This window comes from Dipodomys spectabilis, unplaced genomic scaffold, assembly GCF_019054845.1.
Source record: "Dipodomys spectabilis isolate Male_0828 unplaced genomic scaffold, ASM1905484v1 ptg000173l, whole genome shotgun sequence".
Lineage (NCBI taxonomy): Eukaryota > Metazoa > Chordata > Mammalia > Rodentia > Heteromyidae > Dipodomys > Dipodomys spectabilis.
In genome coordinates, this window is record NW_024870850.1 from 11,646,152 (window position 1) to 11,669,480 (window position 23,329).

Below are 23,329 nucleotides of genomic sequence, written 5' to 3' on the forward strand. Positions count from 1 at the left end.
GGCACTGATGGCTCACACCTGTAATCCTAGCTACTCAGGAGGCTGAGATGTAAGGCTTAAGGTTCAAAGCCAGCAAGGGCAAGAAGTCTGTGAGACTCTTACTCCAATTAACCACCAAAAAGCCGCCATTTGAGCTACACCTCAAGTGGTAGAGCGCCAGCCTTGGGTGAAAAGAGCTCAGAGACAGCGCGCGGGTCCTGAGGTCAGGCCCAGAACCAGCACAGAAACAAAACAATTTTTTTTTAATTAAAAAAGCAGAAGCACGGGTGGGGTGGTGAAAGGGGAAGAGGCTCAGGTCCAGGAGAGCAATTTCCTGAGCCAGTTTGCCTAAGAGACACCCGTCGCTCCTCCCGCCATCAGTTCTTGGGAGATCTCAGCTGGGGCTGGTTGTCAGCTGGGAGCGCAGGAGGGGACTTTCCAGAGCTGGCTGGTGTCACCTGCACCACAGGATGCAAAGGCCATGGCTTCTCCCAGGTACAGTGATGGCAGCCTTGACTCCACCACCCCTCCTATCCAGCCCATGAGGGGCTCCATCCCCCCTTCACCCGGACTTCCTTTCCTCATTCAGATCTTCCCCATCTTGGAAACTAACGAAACTACCTGGACTCTGTTCTTGCAGGCTCCTGGTGCTTTCCCTCTCCTCCTTTATCCCTTTTCTGTGACCAAAAAGAAAATAAAAATTGCTGGGGGCTGGGGGAGGGAGGGCTTATGTATCTCAGGAGGCTGAGATTTGAGGATCACAGTATAAAGCCAGTGAGACAGTAAAGGTCTGTGAGACTCTCATCTCCAAGTAACCAGCAAAAAGCCAGAAGGGGAGCTTGTGACCCAAGTGATAGAGCACTACCCTTGAGCAAGAAAACTCAGGGACAATACCAAGACCCTGAGTCCAAGTCCCAGGACTGGCACAGATAGATAGATTAGATAGATAGATAGATAGATAGATAGATAGATAGATAGATAGATAGATGACTGGCTGAATCCTTGGTGTACATCTGTGGTAAAGGAAGTGCAAAACATGATGTTAGTCTGGGGGAGGGGGAGAGGTGAGATGTGGGGTAGTGGGGAAAGGGATGACTCAGATTGAAAGGCACTGGACACCTGGATGGACACGTTTGAAGTGTACAAAGTTAAATACATAAATAATAAAACAATAGTGACCGAGCCAGTAGGAGAGCACTTGCATAGCACGCATAAGGCCCTGGGTCCTATCCTCAGCATAGTAATTAATACTAGCAATAATAATAACAGTGCATGTGTTTAAGTATTTGCCACGTACCTTTCATGTACCTGTGTTTGGCTTACAATGACTCCACTTTTGTTTTTTCTTTGAGGCTGACGTGAGTGCCAGTAATGGAGCTTCAATTCAGGGCAGGGACATTGTCCCTTAGCTTTTTTGCTCAAGGTTAGCTTTCTTCAACAGAGGTGTGGGTGGGTGTGGCTCCGTGGTGGGGCTTGGCTCCACAGTGGGGCAAGAGGCTTGATACATCAATAGGCCATATGACACGGCCATTCAGTGCTGGCCTGGCAAACTTCAGGCCCAGAGTTCAAATCCCAGCTTTAAATATATATATATGTATATATACAGACAGAGAGAGAACAATATTGACCTCATTGGCTGGAACATTCTCGTTTAGAGCTTAGAGGTGCCATAGGAGAAACCTGCTCCAGGCTGCCATGTTGGAAGGAAGCCCAAACAACTCCAGGCTCTAAAGAGGAAAACTCTACACTACAACCACATAAGCAGCCTGAGCCAGAATCACCCCTAGGAGCCCTTCCCAGACCCCACCCACCCACAGAAACCTTGGAAGAGAACTGTTTAAAACCAATAGGTTGTTGTGATCAATATTTTTTTTTGCAGCAACACATAACTGATTGATAGCCCTTGGAAGAGGAAGGGGAAGGTTCTGGACTCTTTCCCTGGTTGTCTCAAGTTTTTTCTCTTGTGTTCCAGGACTCTGCTTTCTGCTAAGCCTGCCTGGAGCTATGACTCAGTATGCCTCCTGTGAGTACTCAGAGGTGGACAGGCAAGGGAAAGGACTAGGGCTGGAGCTGGGGGAATCGCATCCTCAAGCCGGAGGAACTGTGCAGGAAGCAATATGTGGGAAAGCTTGCTCGTGTTTGCTTGAGTGATCATTCTGTTCCATCTGGACCTTTCTTACTTTTTGTTTGATGTTCATATGTTTTTGTTAGCCAGAACAGGTTCATGTGGGTACATGGGTACAATGCAGAGAAAGAACAGTAGGTAAAATACAGTAATACTGGAGTAGAAGTGATAGAGCACTTGCCTAGCACATGTGAGGCCCCAGGTTCCATCCCCAGCTCTGTAAAATAGATACACATACATGCATACGTGCACACAGGCACACACATACACGTAAAGTCTCCTGAAGTAAATGTTCAGATGGGGAGAGAAAAAGCAAAGGTAATAATTATCATTCATGTCATAAACAACTCAACAAGTCATGGACAAAATCATTTCAAAGTAGTGTGTGTGAGAGAAAGGAAGGTCTAAGTACAAATTCTCTTCTGTTTTCTTTGATCAAATGTGTAATTGTTTTTGCACATTTAAAGTATATTTGTTTTATGAATACTGGTCCTGGGGCTTGAACTCAGGGGCTGGGCATTGCCCTTGAGCTTTTCTGCTCAAGGCTAGCACTCTACCACTTGAGCCACAGCTCCACTTATATATAGCTTTTTGCTGGTTAATTGGAGATGAGAGTATAATGAACTTCCCTGCCTGGTGTTGGCTTTGAAGTTCAATCCTCAGATCTCAACCTCCAGAGTAGCCAAGACTGCAGGTGTGAGCCACCAGCACTTAGCTTAAAATGTATTTTAACTAATCAAGCATTAAAAATATACATATGGACCTACCTGGGCACCAGTGGCTGATGCCTATAATCCTAGCTACTCAGTAGGCTGAGATCTGAGGATTGCAGTTCAAAGCCAGCCTGGGCAGAAAAGTCCATGAGACTCTGATCTACAATGAACCACTAAAACAACAGAAGTGGCGCTGTGGCTCAAGCGGTAGAGTGCTAGCCTTGAACTGAAGAGCTGAGGGAAAGCGCCCAGGCCCAGAGTTCAAGCCCCACAACCCACAAAAAAAAAAAAAATATGTGTGTGTGTGTCTGTGTGTATTTGGCTGGGAATATGGCCTAGTGGTAGAGTGCTTGCCTTGCATGCATGAAGCCCTGGGTTTGATTCCTCAGTACCACATACACAAAAGAAGCCAGAAGTGGCACTGTGACTCAAATGGTAGTATGCTAGCCTTGAGCAAAAGAAGTTCAGGGACAGTACCCAGGCCCTGAGTTCAAGCTCCAGGACCAGCGATGTATATATTCACACACACACACACACACATATATTTATGGAGTACCCTGTGCACAATTAAGTTCAAATCAGAATAAACGTTTCTATTTCCTCATTTATCTTCTACAATAAACTATGGACAAGCTAGGCGCCGGTGGCTCACGCCTGTAATCCTAGCTACTCAGGAGGCTGAGATCTGAGGATCACAGTTCAAAGCCAGCCTGGATGGAACAGTCCATGAGACTCTGATCTCCAATAAACCACTAGAAAACCGGAAGTGGTGCTGTGGCTCAAACAGTAGAGCGCTCATCTTAAGCTGAAGAACGCAGGGACAGCGCCCAGACCCAGAGTTCAGGCCCCACGATGGACAAAAAAATAAAATAAAACAAAAAACAAAAACTATGGACAGCCTCCTCTGGGAAAGCTGAGCCAAGCCCCTTCCACAAAGCCCTGTCCCGTCCTATGAGCCACAGCTCCAGTGCTTCAAATCATAGTTGACTCTTGCTACATAATATGAACTTCCCAAAATTAATCCTCAACTCACATTCTAGCAAAGCAATTAATCGGAAAGACCACAAAGGAGGAAGCAACAATGCTCAATAGGAAGTGTACTCATTACCTTGCTCATGTAACTGTAATCCCTCTGCACAACATTTCTACAATAAAAGAAAGTCCAGCCGGGCTGAGGATCGCGGTTCAAAGCCAGCCCGGGCAGGAAAGACCGTGAGACTCCTATCTCCAATAAACCACCAGAAAACCGGAAGTGGCGCTGTAGCTCAGATGGTAGAGCGCTCGCCTTGAGCTTAAGAGCTGAGGGACAGCGCCCAGGCCCGGAGTTCAAGCCCCACGACCGACAAAAAAAAAAAAAGAAGAAAGTCCAAAAAACAAAACAACAAGAATCTGAACAGACCAGGACCTTTGCCCAAATCTAGTTAGTGGTAGGCCCAGAATCAAATCTAGTCACTGTGTTGGTCTGGGGCGTGGCTCAAGTGATGGGCGTGGCTCAAGTGGTGGGGCGTGGCTCAAGCGTGGGGGCGTGGCTCTAATCATAGGGTGTTGAGTGGTTGGTGGGGGCGTGGCTGACGCGGGGGCGTGGCTTGAGTGGCAGAGCACCTGCCACGCAAGCAGTTCGAACTCCAGTGTGCCTAAAGGAGAAGCGCATTGGGCTGCGGGGTGTGGAAGGCTATCCCTGGGCCTTTTTATTTTTGGTGCGTATAAATCAATTACACAATAGAGTTTCAATAGAGTTTCCTTCTGCTATGTCCGTACATGTGTCCAGCATGCTGGGACCAAATTCATCCGCTCTATTAGTTTTTCTCCTCTGTCTGTCTGTCTCTCTTTCTGTCTCTGTCTCTCTTTCTCTCTGTCTCTCTCTGTCTCTGTCTCTCTGTCTCTCTCTCTCTTGCTCGCTCTCTCTCTCCCTCTCTTTCTCTCTCTCTCTCAAAGTAATAGCTCCAAAATTGTGACTCAAGAGAAACAAGCCGACCCGTGGCTGACGTGGCTGCCTTTCGCTCCCTCGCAGACGCTTGCTCCTGTCCCCAGCATGCTTCCTGTGTCAACAGCACGGCCTGCACCTGCAACCCCGGGTACACTTCCAGCTCTGGGCAGAAGATCTTCACCTTCCCCTTGGAAACGTGTGACGGTAAAGGAGTCACCAACAGGAGGGGAAGGAGGGCGTCCCCAGGGCTGTGGGAAAGAGAAATTGCAGAGAAGAACAATGCTATAATAATGATAATAATAATAATCATCATCATCATCATCTACCTATGTAAACCTCACCAAGAAAGAAGCGCCAGATTCTTGTAGAATCTGGCAAGCTCTCAAACTCCTTTTCTCCCCTATCTTGTGAGGATAGTTATGCCAACTCCATGAAGTGGGATCAGATCATGAATAAAACACTGCTTCCTGAGTGATACAGCCTGGTGCAGGGCTGGAGGCATGGCTCAGGCAGGAGAGGGCCAGCCAAGCAAGCAAGCAGAGCAAGCGTGTAGACCTGAATTGAAGTCCAGAATTTCATCCCCTCCCAAAAAAAAAAAAAACAGAAAAGAAAAGAAAAAGAAAGCATGGCACAATTGTTTTCTCAAGTAAGGACAAGGATTGGGCACTAAGATATGTCACTGAAAGAAAAAAAAAGCCAAGTTCTTCATGGTGTCTCACACAATCAGAATATTATGTATCCCTGAAGAAGAATGAAATCCTGACCTGTGCAACCAAGTGGATGAAACTGGAAGGCATTGTGTTAAGTGAAGCAGAAAGCTGGGTAGCACATGCTCTTTTGTAAATGGGAGAAACTAAAAAAGAAAATTCAACATGAAAGGAGGTGCAATACCTACGTGCATCCAATCATATAAAATAGTACTTACTGAGATTAACCCAGGAAATGGAAATGAGGGTTTTTTTCTTTGTTGCTGTTTTGTTTTCTTTTCTTCTCATCTTACTCATTTATCTGTCCCTGGGAGGCACAGGAACAGAGGGGCAAAGGGTGAACAAAGGCAGCATTGGTGCTCACTAGACACTATGTTGAAAATGAACTATACAACTTGTGAATGGGGATGGGAGGGAAAAACTGGGAGAGAAGGGGTGAAATTGTCCCAAAAAAAGTACTCAATACCTCACTTATGTAACTGTAACCACTCTCTATATCACCTTTATAATAACAATAGTAAAATGATGAGGGAGGAGAAAAGAAAACTCAACACGGAAACAGAACAATGCTGGAAAGGTGAGCTAAGGTAAAATTGGGAGAAAATGGGAGAACATGATCAATTCATGAGCATATTTGGAGATATCACAGTAAACCTCATTCGTCTGGCTAACAAATATTAATTTTTCAATTCACAGTTTAGAATGGTTGTGCATGCTTGTAATCCTAGGTACTTAGAAGGCTGAGCACTGAGGATCAAGGTTCAAAATCAGCTGGGGTAGAAAACTCCTTGAATGTTTTCTCTCCAATTAACCGCCAAAAAGACAGAAGTAGAGCTGTGGGTCAAATTGTCAAGCGCCAGCCTTAAGAGGAGAAAAAACAATCTCAGGGCCCAGGTTCGAGTCCCAAAATCAGCATAAAAAGGAAAAATGCAGTGTGAGTATTCTGCTTGGTTACCGGGGAACTTTCGTGCTTGGATTCCAGATGTTGATGAGTGTGCACCTCCTGTGAGCATGGATTGTGGACCAAATGCCCAGTGCCACAACCTCAAGGGGACCTTCGAATGCCGCTGCATGGCTGGATTTGAACTGGCCTCCGGTGGTGTGCAGTTCAAATATTCCAAGGAGAACACTTGTCACAGTGAGAGAATTGGGGTCTTCTTGCTTCCTTTCCTCTTTTCCTCTTCATTGAGTCTGCCAGAATTCACGTTGATGCTATGGAAGGGAGGAAAAAAACATAAACAGTACAATTTTTTTTTTTTTTTAAAGCCGGGTGCCAGTGGCTCACGCCTTCATCTACCCACTCAGAGGCTGAGATCTGAGGATAGTGGTTCAAAGCCAGCCAGGGCAGAAAAGTCTGTGAGACTTTTATCTCCAATAAACCACTAGAAAACCGGAAGTGCCGCTGTGGCTCAAGTGGTAGAGTGCTAGCCTTGAGCAAAAGAAGCTCAGGGACAGTGTCCAGGCACTGAGTTCAAGCCCCAGGAGTGGCAAAAAAGAAACAAAACAAAAAAACTTCTTGCTTCCATTTCTTGGAGTTTATTTCGATAAGCATCATTTTATAAGATCATATGCACATAGTTATTGAGCCCTTGTGACCCTCTCCTAAAACTATCTTCCTTTGTTCTCACTGTGTGAATGTTTAGAGTGCTGTTTAATTAACCAATTCCAGGTATATTTATTTATCTTTTACTATCCACTGGGTTTACTTGTGGATTTATATGCACACTCTAGTTATTACAAATGAAGGAAATTATGCAGCTTTGGGTCTGGCTGACTTCATTTAGTATAATTTTTCCAAGTCTTCCATTTTCTTATGAATGGGGTAATGTCATTCTCTCTAATGGAAGCATAGAATTCATAGATAGACAGGCAAGCAGGCAGGCAGACAGATAGATAGATAGATATCACAGTTTCTTGATCCATTCATCTACTGAGGGGCATCTGGGTTAATTCTATATCTTGGCTCTGGTAAAGAATACTGCAGTGAACATGGTTGTGCTGGTGGCTTTAGCACAGCCTGGTTTGTGGTCATGTATATAAATGGAACAGAGAGAGCAGGAATTCAAATCCAGCAGAAGGTGGGTGGAGGTGGTAGGCAGAAGACACATGCCAGGCCTATAGCTAAGTCAGAAACCTTGCCTGACACCAAGGCACCCCCAAACTCTGAGGCTGACATTCCCTAAGAACCAATAATGCAGAGCCAGGCATCACAAATAGAGCTACACTCGCAGCTCCACGTGCAACCACGGCTGCCCTTGAAGCCATCCAAAGGGAGATTAGTTAACTGACTCTCAGAATCACGTAAATTCTGGTTTATTTGGTTTTGACTTTTGTTTTCTTGTGGGTTTGTTTTTTGTTTGTTTGGAATATGCCAGTCCTGGGGTATGAACTTGGGGGCTGAGTGTGCTGTCCCTTAGCTTTTTCACTCAAGGTTGGCATTCTACCATTTGAGCCACTCCTCCACTTCTTGCTTTTAATTGGTTAATTTGAGATAGGAGTCTCACAGGCTTTCCTGCCCATGCTGGCTTTGAACCTGGAATCTCAGATCTCAGCCTCCTGAGTAGCTGAAGTTACAGGTATGAGTCACCAGCCCCCGCCTCCAGAAAGAGACTTTAAAGCTAAACTCTCACAAACTGGTTCCGTTAAAAAATAAAACTGCTATTCTACTTTATACCAGAAGCCATGCATTACCCTAATAACTAACCATGTCGGGTTTTTTTTTGTTTGTTTGTTTTTTGTTTTTGTCGGTTGTGGGGCTTGAACTCTGGGCCTGGGCGCTGTCCCTCAGCTCTTCAGCTCAAGGCGAGCACTCTACCACTTGAGCTACAGCGCCACTTCCGGTTTTCTGATGGTTTATTGGAGATAGGAGTCTCACGGTCTTTCCTGCCCGGGCTGGCTTTGAACCAGCATCCTCAGATCTCAGCCTCCTGAGTAGCTAGGATTACAGGCGTGAGCCACCAGCGCCCGGCTAACCATGTCGTATTTTATTTAAAGTATTCAGATGAAGGAGTAGCATTTCTATTGCCAATTAAAATAAAATAAAATAATTAAGCCAGGCACCAGTGGCTCACACCTGTAATTCTAGCTACTCAGGAGGCTGAGATTTGACAATGCAGTTTGAAGCCAGCCCAAGCAGGAAAGTCTGTAAGACTCTTATCTTGAATTAACTACCAAAATGCTGGAAATAAAGCTGTGGCTCAAGTGGTAGAGCACTAGCCTTGAGCACAAAGAGGCTCAGAAACAGCACCCAGGTCCAGGGTTCAAGTCCTAGGAGAAGGCACAAAAAGAAAAACAAAAACTAGCATGGTGCCAGTGGTTCACATCAGTAATCTTAGCTCTTCAGGAAGCTGCAGTCCAGAGGACTGTGGCATGAAGCAAGTCCCAAAGACTTCATCTCCAATTAAACAACAAAATAAAACTGGCTGGAGGGCATGGCTCAAACGGTAGCGCCAGCTGAGCAAGCGTGAGACCCTGAGTTCCATCCTCAATACCACAGGGGAAAACAAGTAAGGCACATGTGCCACCCTAGGATGAATGAGGAGCTCAAGCTTTGAACCCCTATCCCCAACAAAAACAGTGTCGGTGAAGACAGAGTACAAACAATGAAGATGAATGATATGAATATATCATTATACAAATTGCAATGAGGATCAATTGTAATGGTGATTGAAAGCAGAGTGTAAGTCCAGATTTTGCAGATGGAGAATTGCCTAGCCAGCCACCTGGGCACCGGGTCCAACAGTAACTGCTCTCCATGTGTTGCAGAGACCAACTCCTCAAAGGCAGCTCAGGGCCACCAACAGGTGAGCAACACTCACTGGTCCCCGGAACCCAGCAGGAGACAGAGGCCAGGAAACGAGTACTGACAAAGTCCCAAGCTGGCAAGAGGAGGGATGGACAGATGGATAGATGTACAGGCAGATCAATGGATGGACAGACAGACAGACAGACAGACAGATAGATAGAAGAATAAGTAGAATGTACACAATAGTTGATAGATAATGTTACACGTTATAAACATGATGTATTATTATCTGCCAATAATATTATATTCCACATTATTTTATTATACATACTATGATGTAATGCATAATGATATCATATACTACTCAATCCATATGATGTCAGCCAGGTCTGGTGGTGCAATACCTGTAATGCCAGCACTAAGGAGGCTGAGGGAGAAGGATCGTGAATTTGAGGCCAACTGGGGCCATTATCTGAAACCCTGCCTGAGGAAAAAAAACACATATGTGTTATTTCATTATACAATATTACGTGATTATATGATCGGTTATACATTTTTACGTGACTAACATTCTTAAAGCAAAATTCTACATGTCATGAATTGCAGTGTTATACATATCATAATACTTTTCTGTTGATATGATGATTTATGACTTAGACACACACATACACATTTATCATGTGTCACGTGTCACTGCATGTACACACACGTAGATGAATACACACGTATACACACTAGATAAATAGATACAAACGTGACTGTGAGTTAGGGCACACAGATTATTCACAAAACTGTTCAAAATTCTTCGACTTGCTTCTGTGTTTGGCTCTCTACGTCCCCTCTTCCTGCCACCCAGAGCCCTGTGATTCTCTTAACAGAAATAAAGCACAAAACTAGCTTAATAAACCGGGCACCAGTGGCTCACGCCTGTCATCCTAACTACTCAGGAGAGTGAGATCTGAGGATCATGGTTCAAAGCCAGCCCAGGCAGGAAAGTCTGTGAGGCTCTTATCTCCAATAAAACCACCAGAAAACTGGAAGTGGCGCTGTGGCTCAAGTGGTAGAGCACTCGCCTTGAGCTGAAGAGCTGAGGGACAGCGCTCAGGCCCAGGGTTCAAGCCCCATGACCGACAAAAAAAAAAAGTAACAAGGCCCATTTAAATTCAAGAATTTTGGAGGATTTTTTGTTTGTTTTACAACTTGTAATCGTTATCGCCATTGTCATAGCTCATAAAGCTACTTAGCTCATAAATGTAGCTCACAAAGAATTAAATGTAGCCTGGCATTTGCCTATAATCCTAGGGACATGGGAGGCTGGGAATGGAAGGATTCAAATTGGAGGCCAGCCAGAGCATGCTCCCTACCTCACCCCGTAGCTGGGCGCAGTGGCTGAAACCTGACATCCCAAACTGCACGGGAGCCGGAGACTGGGTGGACAGGAAGACTAGAGCAGTGCTACCTGAAAAGTCTGTGAGAGGGGCTGGGAAGGCGGCTCAGTGGTAGGGCGCTTGCCTGGCACGCCTGAGGCCCTAGGTTCGATTCCTCAGCACCACATAAGAAAAAAGAAAAAAGCCGGAAGCGGCGCTGTGGCTCAAGTGGTAGAGCGCTAGCCTTGAGCTGAAGAGCTGAGGGACAGCGCCCAGGCCCAGAGTTCAGGCCCATGACTGGACCCAAAAAAAAAAAAAAAGTCTGTGAGACTCCATCTAGAAAGTTGGACCCAGTGATTCATGCCTGTAATCCCAGCATGACAGGAAGCCCCCAAGGAAGTGCTCTACCACTTGAGCCACATCTCCAGCCCTCCCCCGCTTTTTTAAACCTTTTTACTTTAGTTGTTTTCCAAGTAGCATGCTGAATGTTTCACCTCAGACCAGCCTCAAACACAATCCTTTCCCCTATGCCTCCCGTGCAGCACCACACTACTCCCAGCTTCTCCGTTAAGATGGGGGGGATCCTAACGGGGGGTCCCCCACTTTTTGCCTGGGGCTGGGCTCAACACATCGATCCACCCAGTCTCCACCTCCTGAACAGCTGGGATTAAAGGTGTGCTCCACCGCACCTGTCCACATTCGATTGATAAAATAAATGTTCTTTGTGACTTCAAAGCTGCAGGAAATTGTCAACAAGTTCGAGTCACTACTCACCAATCAGACTCTGTGGAGAAGAGAGGACAAACGGGAACTCGCCTCCGCAGCGTCATCCCTCCTCCAGGATGCAGAATCTAGTGTTCTCGAAGCAGCCTTGAAAACCCCACGGCGAAAAATCCAGGAAGCCTTCAACAGGACTCTGGGTAAGTTGAAGATGATTAGCCAGGGATCTCTGCTAAATAATTGGAAAACAGACAAGAGAGGCAGCGCATGCGCCCATCGTTGTAAAAAGGGAGACAACGCAGACCTCGTGCGGTGAGAGGAGGTGGAGGGGCAGAGGAGGACCAGGGGATGGGGGAGGGGGATATTTGGGGGAACCATGGGAATCAAGGAAATGTGCACAATACTGCAATTGTGTGAGGCTGCACAGGGGTTAACTTCACAAATAGTACAGTTGGGCAGTTTCTTGGACATTAAATTGGACCACAAACTGGGCGCCGGTGGCTCACGCCTGTCATCCTAGCTACTCAGGAGACTGAGGTCTGAGGATCACGATTCAAAGCCAGCCCGGGCAGGAAAGTCTGTGAGGCTCTGATCTCCATCAGAAAACCGGAGGTGGCGCTGTGGTTCAGGTGGTAGAGCGCTTGCCTTGAGCACAGAGAGGCTCAGGGACAGAAACCAGGCCCAGCGACACCCAACTCTAAAATATTCTTGCTTGCCGGTATGCTATCCTGTTATTCCCCTTTTTTAACCTTTGTGACGTGTACAGAAGAGACAAAGCAGAACGTTAATGCCCCCAACTTGACAATTTCCTATTCCTAGTCACGCTTCATCTTGTCTGGTTTTGTGGTTGTGTCACTAAGGATGGAACCCGGGCCCTTCACATGCTGGGAAAGTTCTCTCTAGCACGGAGCTACCCCTGCCCCAGCCCTCTGCTGTATTTTATTCTCATATCTTTTTTATTTCTGACAGTACTGGAGTTTGAACTCAAGCCTTGCTTGCACTTGCTAGGCTGGTGCTCTATCGCTGAAGCCACACCCCCTACTGAGCCACGCCCCCAGGCTGAGTCAGGCCCCTAACCCTTAGGCCACACCCCCTGCTGATGAGCCACGCCCCCAACACCTAAGCGATGGCTTAGGTGGCACTGAGCCACGCCCCCTGGCCTAAGCCACGCCCCTTGGCCTAAGTCACACCCTCGCTCTGGGAGCCACGCCCCTACCTCTGCCGCTTCATTCTCTTTTTTTTCTTTTTTTCTTTTTTTTTTTTTGGTCATGGGCCTGAACTCGGCCTGGGCGCTGTCGCTCAGCTCTTCAGCTCAAGGCTAACGCTCTACCACTTGAGCCACAGCGCCACTTCCGGCTTTTTTTTTCTGCTTATGTGGTGCTGAGGAATGGAACCCAGGGCCTCATGCATGCAAGGCAAGCGCTCTACCACTGAGCCACCTTCCCAGCCCCTCTCTTTTTTTTCAATGAAGACTTGGATCCCCTCAACCAAGGGAACCTTTGTTAAACACCCAGGTAATTCCTCATCTCCTCACCATTATTCCCCGTCCTGTCTTGTCCTTAAAGCTGTCCCTCTTTGTCCGTAATTGCTTTTGGAGAATAAATGCCGCGTGCCTGTATCACTAGGCAGGGGCAGGGAGATTGCAAGGTGGAGGCCAGCTAGGCATGGCTACAGAAACCCTAGCTCGGGCTGGGAAGGTGGCTCAGTGGTAGAGCGCTTGCTTTGCATGCCTGGGGCCCTGGGTTCGATTCCTCAGCACCCCATAAGCAGAAAAAAAAAAAGCCGGAAGTGGCGCTATGGCCCAAGTGGTAGAGCGCTCGCCTTGAGCTGAAGAGCTGAGGGACAGCGCCCAGGCCCAGAGTTCAGGCCCCACGACCGGACCCAAAAAAACAAAAACAGAAACCCTAGCTCATAGACATAAAACTAACTGGCTGGGGGGGTGGGCACGACTCAAGAGGTAGAGCCTTTGCTTGCATGTGAGATGCCCTGGTTACATTCCCAAGATTGGGGGTTGGGGGAGGAAGCAAACGGTTACAGCCTCGCTTAATTTCTGAACGCCATTTCCCGCTTGTGTGAAACAATGGTTCCTCCTTGAGCCTTAGGAGGACGATGTGAGACGCCATTTATAACTCACTGCCTGGACCATCACAGACTCCTTGTAATAGGAGCCTTTGGTGTTCCTCACTGGCGACAACTCAATGTGTGTGTGTGTGTGTGTGTGTGTGTGTGTGTGTGTGTGTGTGTGTGGATCATAGGCCTTGAACTCTGGGCCTAGGCTCGTCCCCAGGCTCCTTTTGCACAAGGGTAGCATTCTACCATTTTAGCTACACCACCATTTCACCTACATCTCCACGTCAGGCTTTGCTTTTGTTTTCCTGTCCTTAATTGGAGATAAGAATCTTAGGGACTTTCCTGCCCTCCTGAGTAGCTAGGATGACAGGTATGAGCCACCGCTTCCCAGCTCAGCAGTGACAACTCATATTTATTTGAATACTTATGGAATTACTGTTTACTGTACAGTCAAGCAAATGAGACTCAGCTACCTTTAGAAGCTTTTTATACTGTTAACTGCTGCCTTCCTTCCCAGCTGTTGCCACACAGACCGTTGGGGACAAATGTTCTGAAGAAAGAAAGGTGTTCACATTAGATGTGCACATGAACTCCATGCAGGTCCATTGTGATGATGTCATCGAGGAAGACGCGCAAGGTTGGTGTGACCGCAGCCGTCCCAATCCTTCCTACATCCAGAGATGCCCCGGGGAAATGCATCCCATGGGCTCCTGCCTGGCAGCATGCTCACCCTCAGACTGGGTATCTTTTCCTTTAATAATAATAATAAATTTATACTAAAAAAGAATTACAGTAGCCCTGTAGCTGAAGTGGTAGAGTGCTTTCCTTGAGCTGAAGAGCTCAAGGACAGCGCCCAGGCCCAGAGTTCAGGCCCCATGACCAACCAAAAAAAGAAAGAAAGGAAGGAAGGAAGGAAGAAGGAAAGAAATCCCTTTCATATTTGGGCTGGGAAGGTGGCTCAGTGGTAGAGTGCTTGCCTTGCATGCATGAAGCCCTGGGTTCGATTCCTCAGCACCACATAAACAGAAAAGGCTGGAAGTGGCGCTGTCGCTTAAGTGGTAGAGCGCTAGCCTTGAGCTGAAGATCTGAGGGACAGCGCCCAGGCCCAGAGTTCAGGCCCCACGACCGACAAAAAAATGAAATAAAGAATTACCCTGAAATTTAACTAATAATAATAACTAAAGTAGCCAGGGATCAGTGGCTCATGCCTAAAATCGTAGCTACTCAGAGGCTGAGCTCTGAGGACCCTGGTTCAAAGCCAGCCGGGCAGGAAAGTCTGTAAGACTCTTATCTCCAATGAACCACCAGAAAACCAGAAAAGATGCTATGGCTCAAAGAGGTAGAGCGCTAGCCTTGAGCAAAAAAGATCAGAGACAGCACTCAGGCCGTGAGTTCAAACCCCATGACCGACAAAAACATAAATAATAATAACAGTAATAATAATAATAATAATAAGTACCTGACTGGGGGCGTGGCTCTGCAGTGGGGGCACTGCCACTGCACCTAATTATGGGTCGAGAAGGGATCCCCTGAACAATTTTGGTGGCTGGCATCAAACCACATATTCCCATTCTCATTAGAGGTTTTTTGGGGTGTGGAGATGGAACCCAAAGTTCCAGGAATGCTAAACACTAGGCAAGGGGCTGGGAAGGTGGCTCAGTGGTAGAGCGCTCGCCTTGCATGCCTGAGGCCCTGGGTTCGATTCCTCAGCATTCCATAAGCAAAAAGAAAGAAGCCGGAAGTGGCGCTGTGGCTCAAGTGGTAGAGCGCTCGCCTTGAGCTGAAGAGCTGAGGGACAGCGCCCAGGCCCAGAGTTCAGGCCCACGACCGGACCCAAAAAAAAAAAAAAAAAAAAGAACACTAGGCAAGCTGCTCATACCACCAAGCCATGCTGCCTATTGCCTAGCCACGCCCCTACCGCCGAGCCACGCCCCCACCACTGAGCCACGCCCCCACCACTGAGCCACGCCCCCACCACTGAGCCACGCCCTGATTAAATCATACCTCCTACTCAGAAGTTCCATCCCCACTGCCAAGCCAAACGCCACACTGCCAAGCCACGCCCCCAAAGATTAGCCACGCCCTATGGATAAGCCACTCCCTCACCTGCTGCTGAACCACACCCCTACCAGAAAGCCACGCCCCACCGCCAAACCACAACCCTATGGCTGAGCATGCCTCCCATTAGGCCACGCCCCCAGGACAGAGCCACGCCCCTGCCGTCTAAGCCACGCCCTCTATCCAAACACTTTACAAAGAGATCCCATTTTCTGTTTCCTCAGGCCCCAGCGCCATTGCCTTTATCTCCTATTCTTCTCTTGGACACATCCTCAATGAAACTTTTTTTGAAGAGACAGAGATGCTCCAACCCACTTCCCTGGACTTCCAAGAGAAGATGGAGGAGGACGAGCCCTTGTACCTGAACTCCCAGATAGTGAGCGCAGCCCTGGGATCCAGCTCCGGCCGCAGGGGCTCCTACCTCCCCGGCTTCGTCACCCTGACCCTGCAGCATGTGAAGGTGGGTGCCAGCTGCCAGGAGCCCTGGCAGTGCGCTTGCTATGCAAGCAACCCGGCAGATGGGAGTCCATTTTGGGAAGACTTAAATCCTGTCCTGGTACCCAGCGGGGAGGGGCGGTTGCCAGGGCAACCTGCAGGTACATCCCTGGCTGTGGAAGAACCTTAGGTGAAACACTATCGCATTTGCATAGAACCCTCACAATCCTACTTTAAATAGGGGCTCCTAGAGTGGCTCAGGCGGAAGTGGGCGTGGTTCTGGTGGAGGTGGGCGTGGCCTGTCGACGCGGGGCGTGGCTCCCCTGGTTTGGGTGGGGGTCTGGCTCAAACCAGTAGAGTACCTGCCTAGCAAGAACAAGGCCCTGGGTTCAAATCCCAGTGCCACCACAGAAACTAAGAATTCCTGATGGGATGTCAATGCAAATGACTGCTATACCAAGTCATTCTGGGGATAGTGACCAGAAAGAACTCTGGACATTTTCAGCACATATACAACAAATATTGTGTATGGATATGGCTATGATTTGATCCTTACACAACGTATACCTACACCAAAAGAAAGCACAATATATTCCATACCTGTGTATAATTCTTTATTTGGGGGGGGGGAGTCCGGTTGTGGGCCTGAACTCTGGGCCTGGGCGCTGTCCCTCAGCTCTTCAGCTGAAGGCTAGCACTCTACCACTTGAGCCACTTCCAGCTTCTTTCTTTTTGCTTACGTGGTGCTGAGGAATCGAACCTAGGGCCTCAGGCATGCAAGATAAGCGCTCTACCACTGAGCCACTTCCCAGCCCCATGTGTATAATTCTTATGTGTCCATTATAAACTTTTTTTTTTTTGCATGCTGGAACTCAGGGCCTGGGCGCTGTCCTTGAGCGATTTCACACTCTACCACTTGTGCCACAGCTAAGCTTCTGGTGTTCTTGGAGATAGGAGGCTGGGGGTGGGGGAGCTGGGAAGGTGGCTCAGTGGTAGAGCGCTTGCCTCACATGCATGAGGCTCTGGGGTCGATTCCTCAGCACCACATAAGCAGAAAAATAAGCCAGAAGTGGCGCTGTGGCTCAAGTGGTAGAACACTCTCCTTAAGTGGAAAAGCTGAGGGACAGCACTCAGGCCCAGAGTTCAGGCCCCATGACCGACAAAAATAAAGAGTCTGCCGGGCTGGCTTCAAACCCAGATCCTCAGATCTCAGCCTCCCGAATAGCTGGGATGACAGGCGTGAGCCATCCTTGATTGTGACACTTCATTCCATGCAGTAGAGGGCACGTGTGACCCCTGACCCGTGTGCCCTCGCCCAGACATTGCCAGGAACAGGGCCCCGCATCCTTTCTGTTTCCAGAAGAACCCTCGCAGCAGAAGGACCCTGTGCGTGTACTGGGCAGCCACCGGTGCGGGCGGCCACTGGGACACAGCTGGTTGTTTCCTGGTCAGCGTGAACGGAAGTCACACCGTGTGCAACTCCACTCACCTGTCCAGCTTCGCTGTCCTCATGGCCTTGACCAATCTGGTATGGTGCACGCGCTTAATGCCTCCCCTAATGCAGCAGGACCTCAGTACCCTGGTTGATATTGGTTCTACCCAGGGACCAAAACCTAAGGATGCTCAATTCCTCCATGCAAAATGACGTCATAATGTCACATAGCCCAAGGCACGCCCTCCTTCTAGACTTCTCCATCACCACAAACATGACCTAGGATCCCTGTTAAGACGGAAATGGGGGGAATCGTGGTCACATTGTCCTACTCAGGGAATCACAGCAAGGGAAAACCTCCCATGGACTCAGCAGAGTCCCAGATTTTTGCATGTGTGCCGGTCCTGGGGCTTGACCTCCAGCCTGGGTGCTGTCTTCAGTGATTCACTCAAGGCTAGTGCTCTACCACCTAAGCCACTCCAGCTTTTTGATGGTTCACTGGAGATTAAAAAATAAAAAATAAACTTTCACAGACTTTTCCTGCCCTGGCTGGCAGCGAACCGCCATGCTCGGATCTCAGCCTCCTGAGAAGCGGGGATGGCAGGCGCGGCCGCCAGCACCTGGGTTTTTGGAGTTTTTATAACGCTTTTTCATTTGCTTGATTTCTGCTTTTGGACACAGGGCCACACGATGTGACCTGGGCTGTCCTCACGTTGCAATCCTCCTGCTTTAACCCCCTGAGCTGGTACTACGTGTGCGCGCACCCTCTCGGCCAGCTATGAAAATGCACTTAGGCCAAAACAAGCCTCATGCCAAAGTGCCATGTTTACATGGGTCGCATATTCTCTCACCGTTATGCCCACTCATTGATGAGCATCAGAATTGTCCACATTAGCGACATGTCATCGGAATACACATGTTTGCTGGAAGTGGTGCTGTGGCTCAAGTGGTAGAGCGTTAGCCTTGAGCTGAAGAGCTGAGGGACAGCGCCCAGGCCCAGAGTTCAAGCTCCACCACTGACAAAAAAAAAATGCTGAGTAGGTGTGTGTGCATATATGGTGTCATGTGTGTGCTAACCATGTTCTTTGGCATGTGTTAAGTATATGTCAGTCGTATATATTCACTAGGCCTGCATCATTTGCATGTTAAATGTGTGTCCATTGCAGATATTAAATAGGTTATCTACCTACGTTACGTGTGTCATTTGCATATGTTACCTATCTGCTGCTTGCATGTTTTGTATTGGAACACAAAATGGGTATGTTAAGTGTGCCATGTGCATATGCTAAAATGTGTGTCATTTGCATTACCTAAGTATGTTATTTTCCATGTGTTAAGTATGTGCTATTTGCATGTGTAAATGTTATTTGCACCTGTAAATATGTTATTTGCATGTGTACGTATGTTACTTGCATGTGTAAGTGTGTCATTTGCATGTGCAAGTTTGCTATTTGCATGTATAAGCATATGTTGTTTGCATGTGTCAAGTGTGAGGCGTCTGCATGTATGAAGAAAAGGAGGGAAGCTTTTATCTGTGTGCACTTCCCGCCTCTTCACCGGCCTTCCTGCCTGGCATGGGGTAGTCTGGGGGGAGAGAGGCGGGCCCAGAACCTCACAGCAGGAACAGTGACCCAAACCTCTGCTCCGCCCCCTCCCAGGAGGCCGACCCCGCCCTGGCCCTCATCACCCAAGTGGGGCTCAGCCTCTCCCTGCTCTGCCTCCTCCTGGCGGCCCTCACCTTCCTCCTGTGCAGGGCCATCCGCAACCTCAGCACCACCCTGCACCTGCAGCTCTCCATCTGCCTCTTCCTCGCCCACCTCCTCTTCCTCACCGCCATCCACCGCACCGAGCCCAAGGTACCCACCGTGCCCCTCGGCCCCCAGGCCCCCTGCCCCGCCCAAGGGCGCACGGAGCCAGGCTGCCGCCTTGGACTGTGAAATGAAGTGGCCTCACAAGGGGCTCCTATAACAAGACGGACTTTCGATTTGAGCAAGGGACTGTATTTGGGGGATCCTGGAGATCCTGCATGCTTGCCAGGCAGGAGCTCTACCTTTTGAGCCATACCTCCAGCACTTTTGCTCGAATTATTTTTAGGATAGGGTCTTACTCCGCACCCAGGTTGTCCTGGACCTCAGTCCACCTGTTTGCATTTCCCACATAGCTGAAATGACAGGTACGCACCCAGCTATGGACTGAAGTGGAATCCCGGGAACCTTGACCTAGGCCAGCGTCAAACTGTGCGCCTCCTGATCTCAGCCTCCTGCATAACTAGGTTTAGAGGTGGTTGTCTCAACCCCTTGCTGTTGTGGCTGCTGCTGCTGCTGTTATCATTAGAGACAATGTAGCCCAGGTTGACCTCCATCTCCCCACCCCACCTCATCTCCCAGGGCTGGCATTCCAGACAACCACTGCGCCTCCCCCGCGTGAGGGAGAGACCACTTTCTGTAAACTTATGCCCTGGAATACTACTCAGCCTTCAAAAAGAAGGGACACCTGTTATTGATGACCACACCCTGTCCCTGGAAATGGTAGAGCTAGTGTCCCCACCACACGATGTCTAGACATGGGTCTAGACATTTTCAACCCACCAGGGGGAGACAGAGAGCTTCTGGATTTCTCTTCCAAATCTGCTCTTCTGAGTGGCTTTAAGTAAGCTCAGGACATTTTTATGTGGTTTTTAACATTCTGTGTTATTTTATCCTACGTTTAAATTGTTTCTCTGATAATAGTAATAATAGATGACCACCATTTGTTGTTAGAAGTCGCTGGGAGGGTTGATGAGGGGGACTGGTTTGGGGGTTTGTTTGATTTGGTTTTAGTGTGTATGTGTGTGCTGGTCCTGGGACTTGAACTCAGTGCCCAGGCGCTGTCCCTGAGTGTTATTACTCAAGGCTGGTGCTCTATCACTTGAGCCACAGGTACCCGGCCATGTTAAAAGCAGTTTCATAAGCCACCTCCCCTTCTCCTCTCCCCTTCTTCCTCCCCCTCCTCCCCTCCCTTCCTTCCCTCCTCCCTCCCCTCCTCCTTCCCCTCCCTTCCTTCCCTCCTCCTCCCCTCCCCCCCTCCCCCCTCCTCCTCCCCTCCCCCCTCCCCCCTCCTCCTCCCCCTCCTCCCCTCCCCTCCTCCTTCCCTCCTCCCCCTCCTCCTCCCCTCCTCCTCCTCCCTCCCTCCCCCTCCTCCTCCCTCCCCTCCTCCCCTCCCCTCCTCCCCTCCCCTCCTCCTCCTTCCCCTCCCTTCCTTCCCTCCTCCTCCCCTCCCCCCTCCTCCTCCCCTCCCCCCTCCTCCTCCCCCTCCTCCCCTCCCCTCCTCCTTCCCTCCCCCTCCTCCCCTCCTCCTCCCCTTCCTCCTCCCCTCCCCCCTCCTCCTCCCTCCCCCCTCCCCTCCTCCTTCCCTCACCCTCCTCCCCTCCTCCTCCTCCCTCCCCTCCCCTCCTCCTCCCCCTCCTCCCCTCCCCTCTTCCCTCCCCTCCTCCTCCCCCTCCTTCTCTCCTCATTCTCCTCCCCCTCCTCTTCCCCTCCCCCCTCCCCCTCCCCCTCCTCCCCCCCCCCCCCCCCGCAGGTGCTCTGCGCCGTCATCGCCGGCGCCCTGCACTACCTCTACCTGGCCGCCTTCACCTGGATGCTGCTGGAGGGGCTGCACCTGCTCCTCGCCGCCCGCAACCTGACGGTGCCGCACTCCTCGGGCGCGAGCGCGGTCACGAAGTGGCTCGTGTACCCCGCGGGCTACGGGGTCCCCGCCGTCGTGGTGGGCGTCTCGGCCGCCGCCAGGCCTCGGCTGTACGGATCCCCTGCGCGGTGAGCGCCCCGCGCGCCCCCAGACCCGCGCGGCGCCGGGCAGCGAGCTTGCCAGGGGCCCGGCCACGCCGGGGCCACGCCGGGGTCACGCCGGGGTCACGCCCAGACCCACGCCGCACCCGGGCAGCGAGCTTGCCAGGGGCCCGGCCACGCCGGGGTCACGCCCGGGTCACGCTGTAGTCTCCGCTGACCGAGAAACCGTGAGCCTCTGATCACAAATGAGCCGCCCAGAAGCCAAGGAGAGCGCTGGGCCCCGGGTGCAAGCCCCAGCAGCAGCACGAGAGCAAAGCGGCTGAGAGGGTTCTTTAAGGGGAGATTTGGGCCATTCGGACTCAACTTTCTCTCATGATCTGGAATGCTGAGGCCTCAAGAATCAAGCAAGGGCGCCGGGAAGGGGGCTCAGGGGTGGAGCGCTCGCCTCGCATGCCTCAGGCCCGGGGTTCGAGGCCTCAGCACCACATACACAGAAAAAGCCGGAAGTGGCGCTGTGGCTTAAGTGGCAGAGCGCTCGCCTGGAGCTGAAGAGCTGAGGGACAGCGCCCAGGCCCAGAGTGCAAGACCCACGACTGGACCCAAAAAAAAAAAAAAAAGGATCGCCGTTGTTTCCATAGTCCCAGCACTGGGAATCTAGTGCTGGCAAAAAAGTTTAAGGTGACACCAAGTGGCAGTAAGTGTCCTAGCCCGGGGTGTCATCCCCTGGCTTGAGGGAAGGATTAGAAAAGTTGTCAGACTGGAGAACGCATCTCTTACTTTCTCTGAGCTCTGTGTCTTCTTCTTCCATTGTTTCCAGCTGCTGGCTCCAGCTAGACCAGGGGTTCATCTGGGGTTTCCTTGGCCCGGTCTGTGTCATCGTGTCTGTGAGTATATGTCAACCCTGGGCATATGCCCCTGGGCATAAAATAACCCAAGAGAGCCAGCCATGGTGGCACAGGCCTGTAATCCCAGCCCGCAAGAGGCTGAGGCTGACCACGGACTCGAGGCCAGCCTGGTCTACGGAGTTAGGCCCTGTCTCAAGAAAGGATAGTGCAAGCCCCAAACATGGCCTAAGTTATCCAGCTGGACTTGTTCCATCTTGATGGAGGCAGAGTCGTGAGCAGTGGAAGACTGAGGTAGATTTGTGTGCAAGCAGATCTGTCTGCACGTGGTCATTGTTTCTCCTCACTTTGCCACGTTCTTCCTGCAGGTGAATTTAGTGTTTTTCATCTCCGTCCTTTGGATTTTGAAAAGGAAACTTTCTTCTCTCAACAGTGAAGTGTCAACCATCCAGAACACAAGGTAGGATGCAACAGGGGGGTCTTTCCACCCTCCCCTCCCTTCCCCTCCCCTCCATCCTGGCTCCATCCTCTGTCCATCCATATTCCTGGCTTACATGCAGTCCAAGTGGAGCCTGCTACACTTGCTCAAATCCCATTGGCTGACCTTAGTCACGTGCTGACACCCAGCCGCAAGGGAGGCTGGGAAATGTAGTCTCCCACTGGGTAGCGCCGTGGCTGGGCAAAAGGATTCTGAAAGGGAAGAAGAGAAAGGAGAAAATTGGCAGTTTCTGCCTCACAGTTCAAGGTGCATGAAAGAGTACTCCTTTGAGGGAGTGTGGATTTTGTGGTTGTTGTGGTTGTTGTTTGCAAGTACCCGAGTTTGAACTCAGGGCCTCACACTTGATTGGCTTGCTTGCTCCTGGCAGGCATAGGCGTTCTACCCCTTGAGCCACGCCTCCAGCTCAGCTTTTTGCTGGCTAATTGTAGATTACAGTCTCACAGACTTTCCTGCAGGGGTGGAATGCAAACCACAGTTCTCAGATCTCAGCCTCTTGTGTAGCTAGGACTCCAGGCGTGAGCCCCTAGCGCCCCACAGGTGATCTGTTTGTTTGTTTTTTAACCACACACTTCTGATGCCTCCCAGGATGCTGACACTCAAAGCAACAGCTCAGGTGTTTATCCTGGGCTGCACGTGGATCCTGGGCGTCCTGCAGGTGGGCCCGGCGGCGCGGGTCATGGCGTACCTGTTCACCATTGTCAACAGCCTGCAAGGCGTCTTCCTCTTCCTGGTCTACTGCCTGCTCAGCCAGCAAGTTAGCATTTTCCCCTTCCTTTGTTTATTCAAACTTAAAAAAAAGAAAAATGTGGGGCTGGGAAGGTGGCTTGGTGGTAGAGTATTTGCCTAGCATGCATGAGGCCCTGGGTTCAATTCCTCAGGACCACATAAGCAGAAAAAGCTAGAAGTGGTGCTCTGGCCCAAGTGGTAGAGTGCTCGCCTTGAG

The 23,329-nt window shown here is 49.9% G+C and overlaps 1 protein-coding gene across 1 annotated transcript in view; it reads left to right on the forward strand.

The window, feature by feature from the left end:
• Adgre3 (adhesion G protein-coupled receptor E3) overlaps positions 1 to 23,329 on the forward strand; it is a 46,575-nt gene that overhangs the window by 21,922 nt on the left and 1,324 nt on the right. Inside the window, exons 3-16 of the mRNA XM_042693583.1 lie at positions 378 to 474; positions 1,952 to 2,002; positions 4,829 to 4,948; positions 6,434 to 6,589; positions 9,217 to 9,254; positions 11,300 to 11,483; positions 13,871 to 13,990; positions 15,636 to 15,871; positions 17,207 to 17,374; positions 18,937 to 19,134; positions 20,837 to 21,072; positions 21,863 to 21,929; positions 22,256 to 22,347; positions 22,972 to 23,140. Of these exons, the coding sequence (XP_042549517.1) occupies positions 450 to 474; positions 1,952 to 2,002; positions 4,829 to 4,948; positions 6,434 to 6,589; positions 9,217 to 9,254; positions 11,300 to 11,483; positions 13,871 to 13,990; positions 15,636 to 15,871; positions 17,207 to 17,374; positions 18,937 to 19,134; positions 20,837 to 21,072; positions 21,863 to 21,929; positions 22,256 to 22,347; positions 22,972 to 23,140 (1,860 nt within the window). The 5' untranslated portion in view covers positions 378 to 449. The remainder of the gene's footprint in view (positions 1 to 377; positions 475 to 1,951; positions 2,003 to 4,828; positions 4,949 to 6,433; positions 6,590 to 9,216; positions 9,255 to 11,299; positions 11,484 to 13,870; positions 13,991 to 15,635; positions 15,872 to 17,206; positions 17,375 to 18,936; positions 19,135 to 20,836; positions 21,073 to 21,862; positions 21,930 to 22,255; positions 22,348 to 22,971; positions 23,141 to 23,329) is intronic.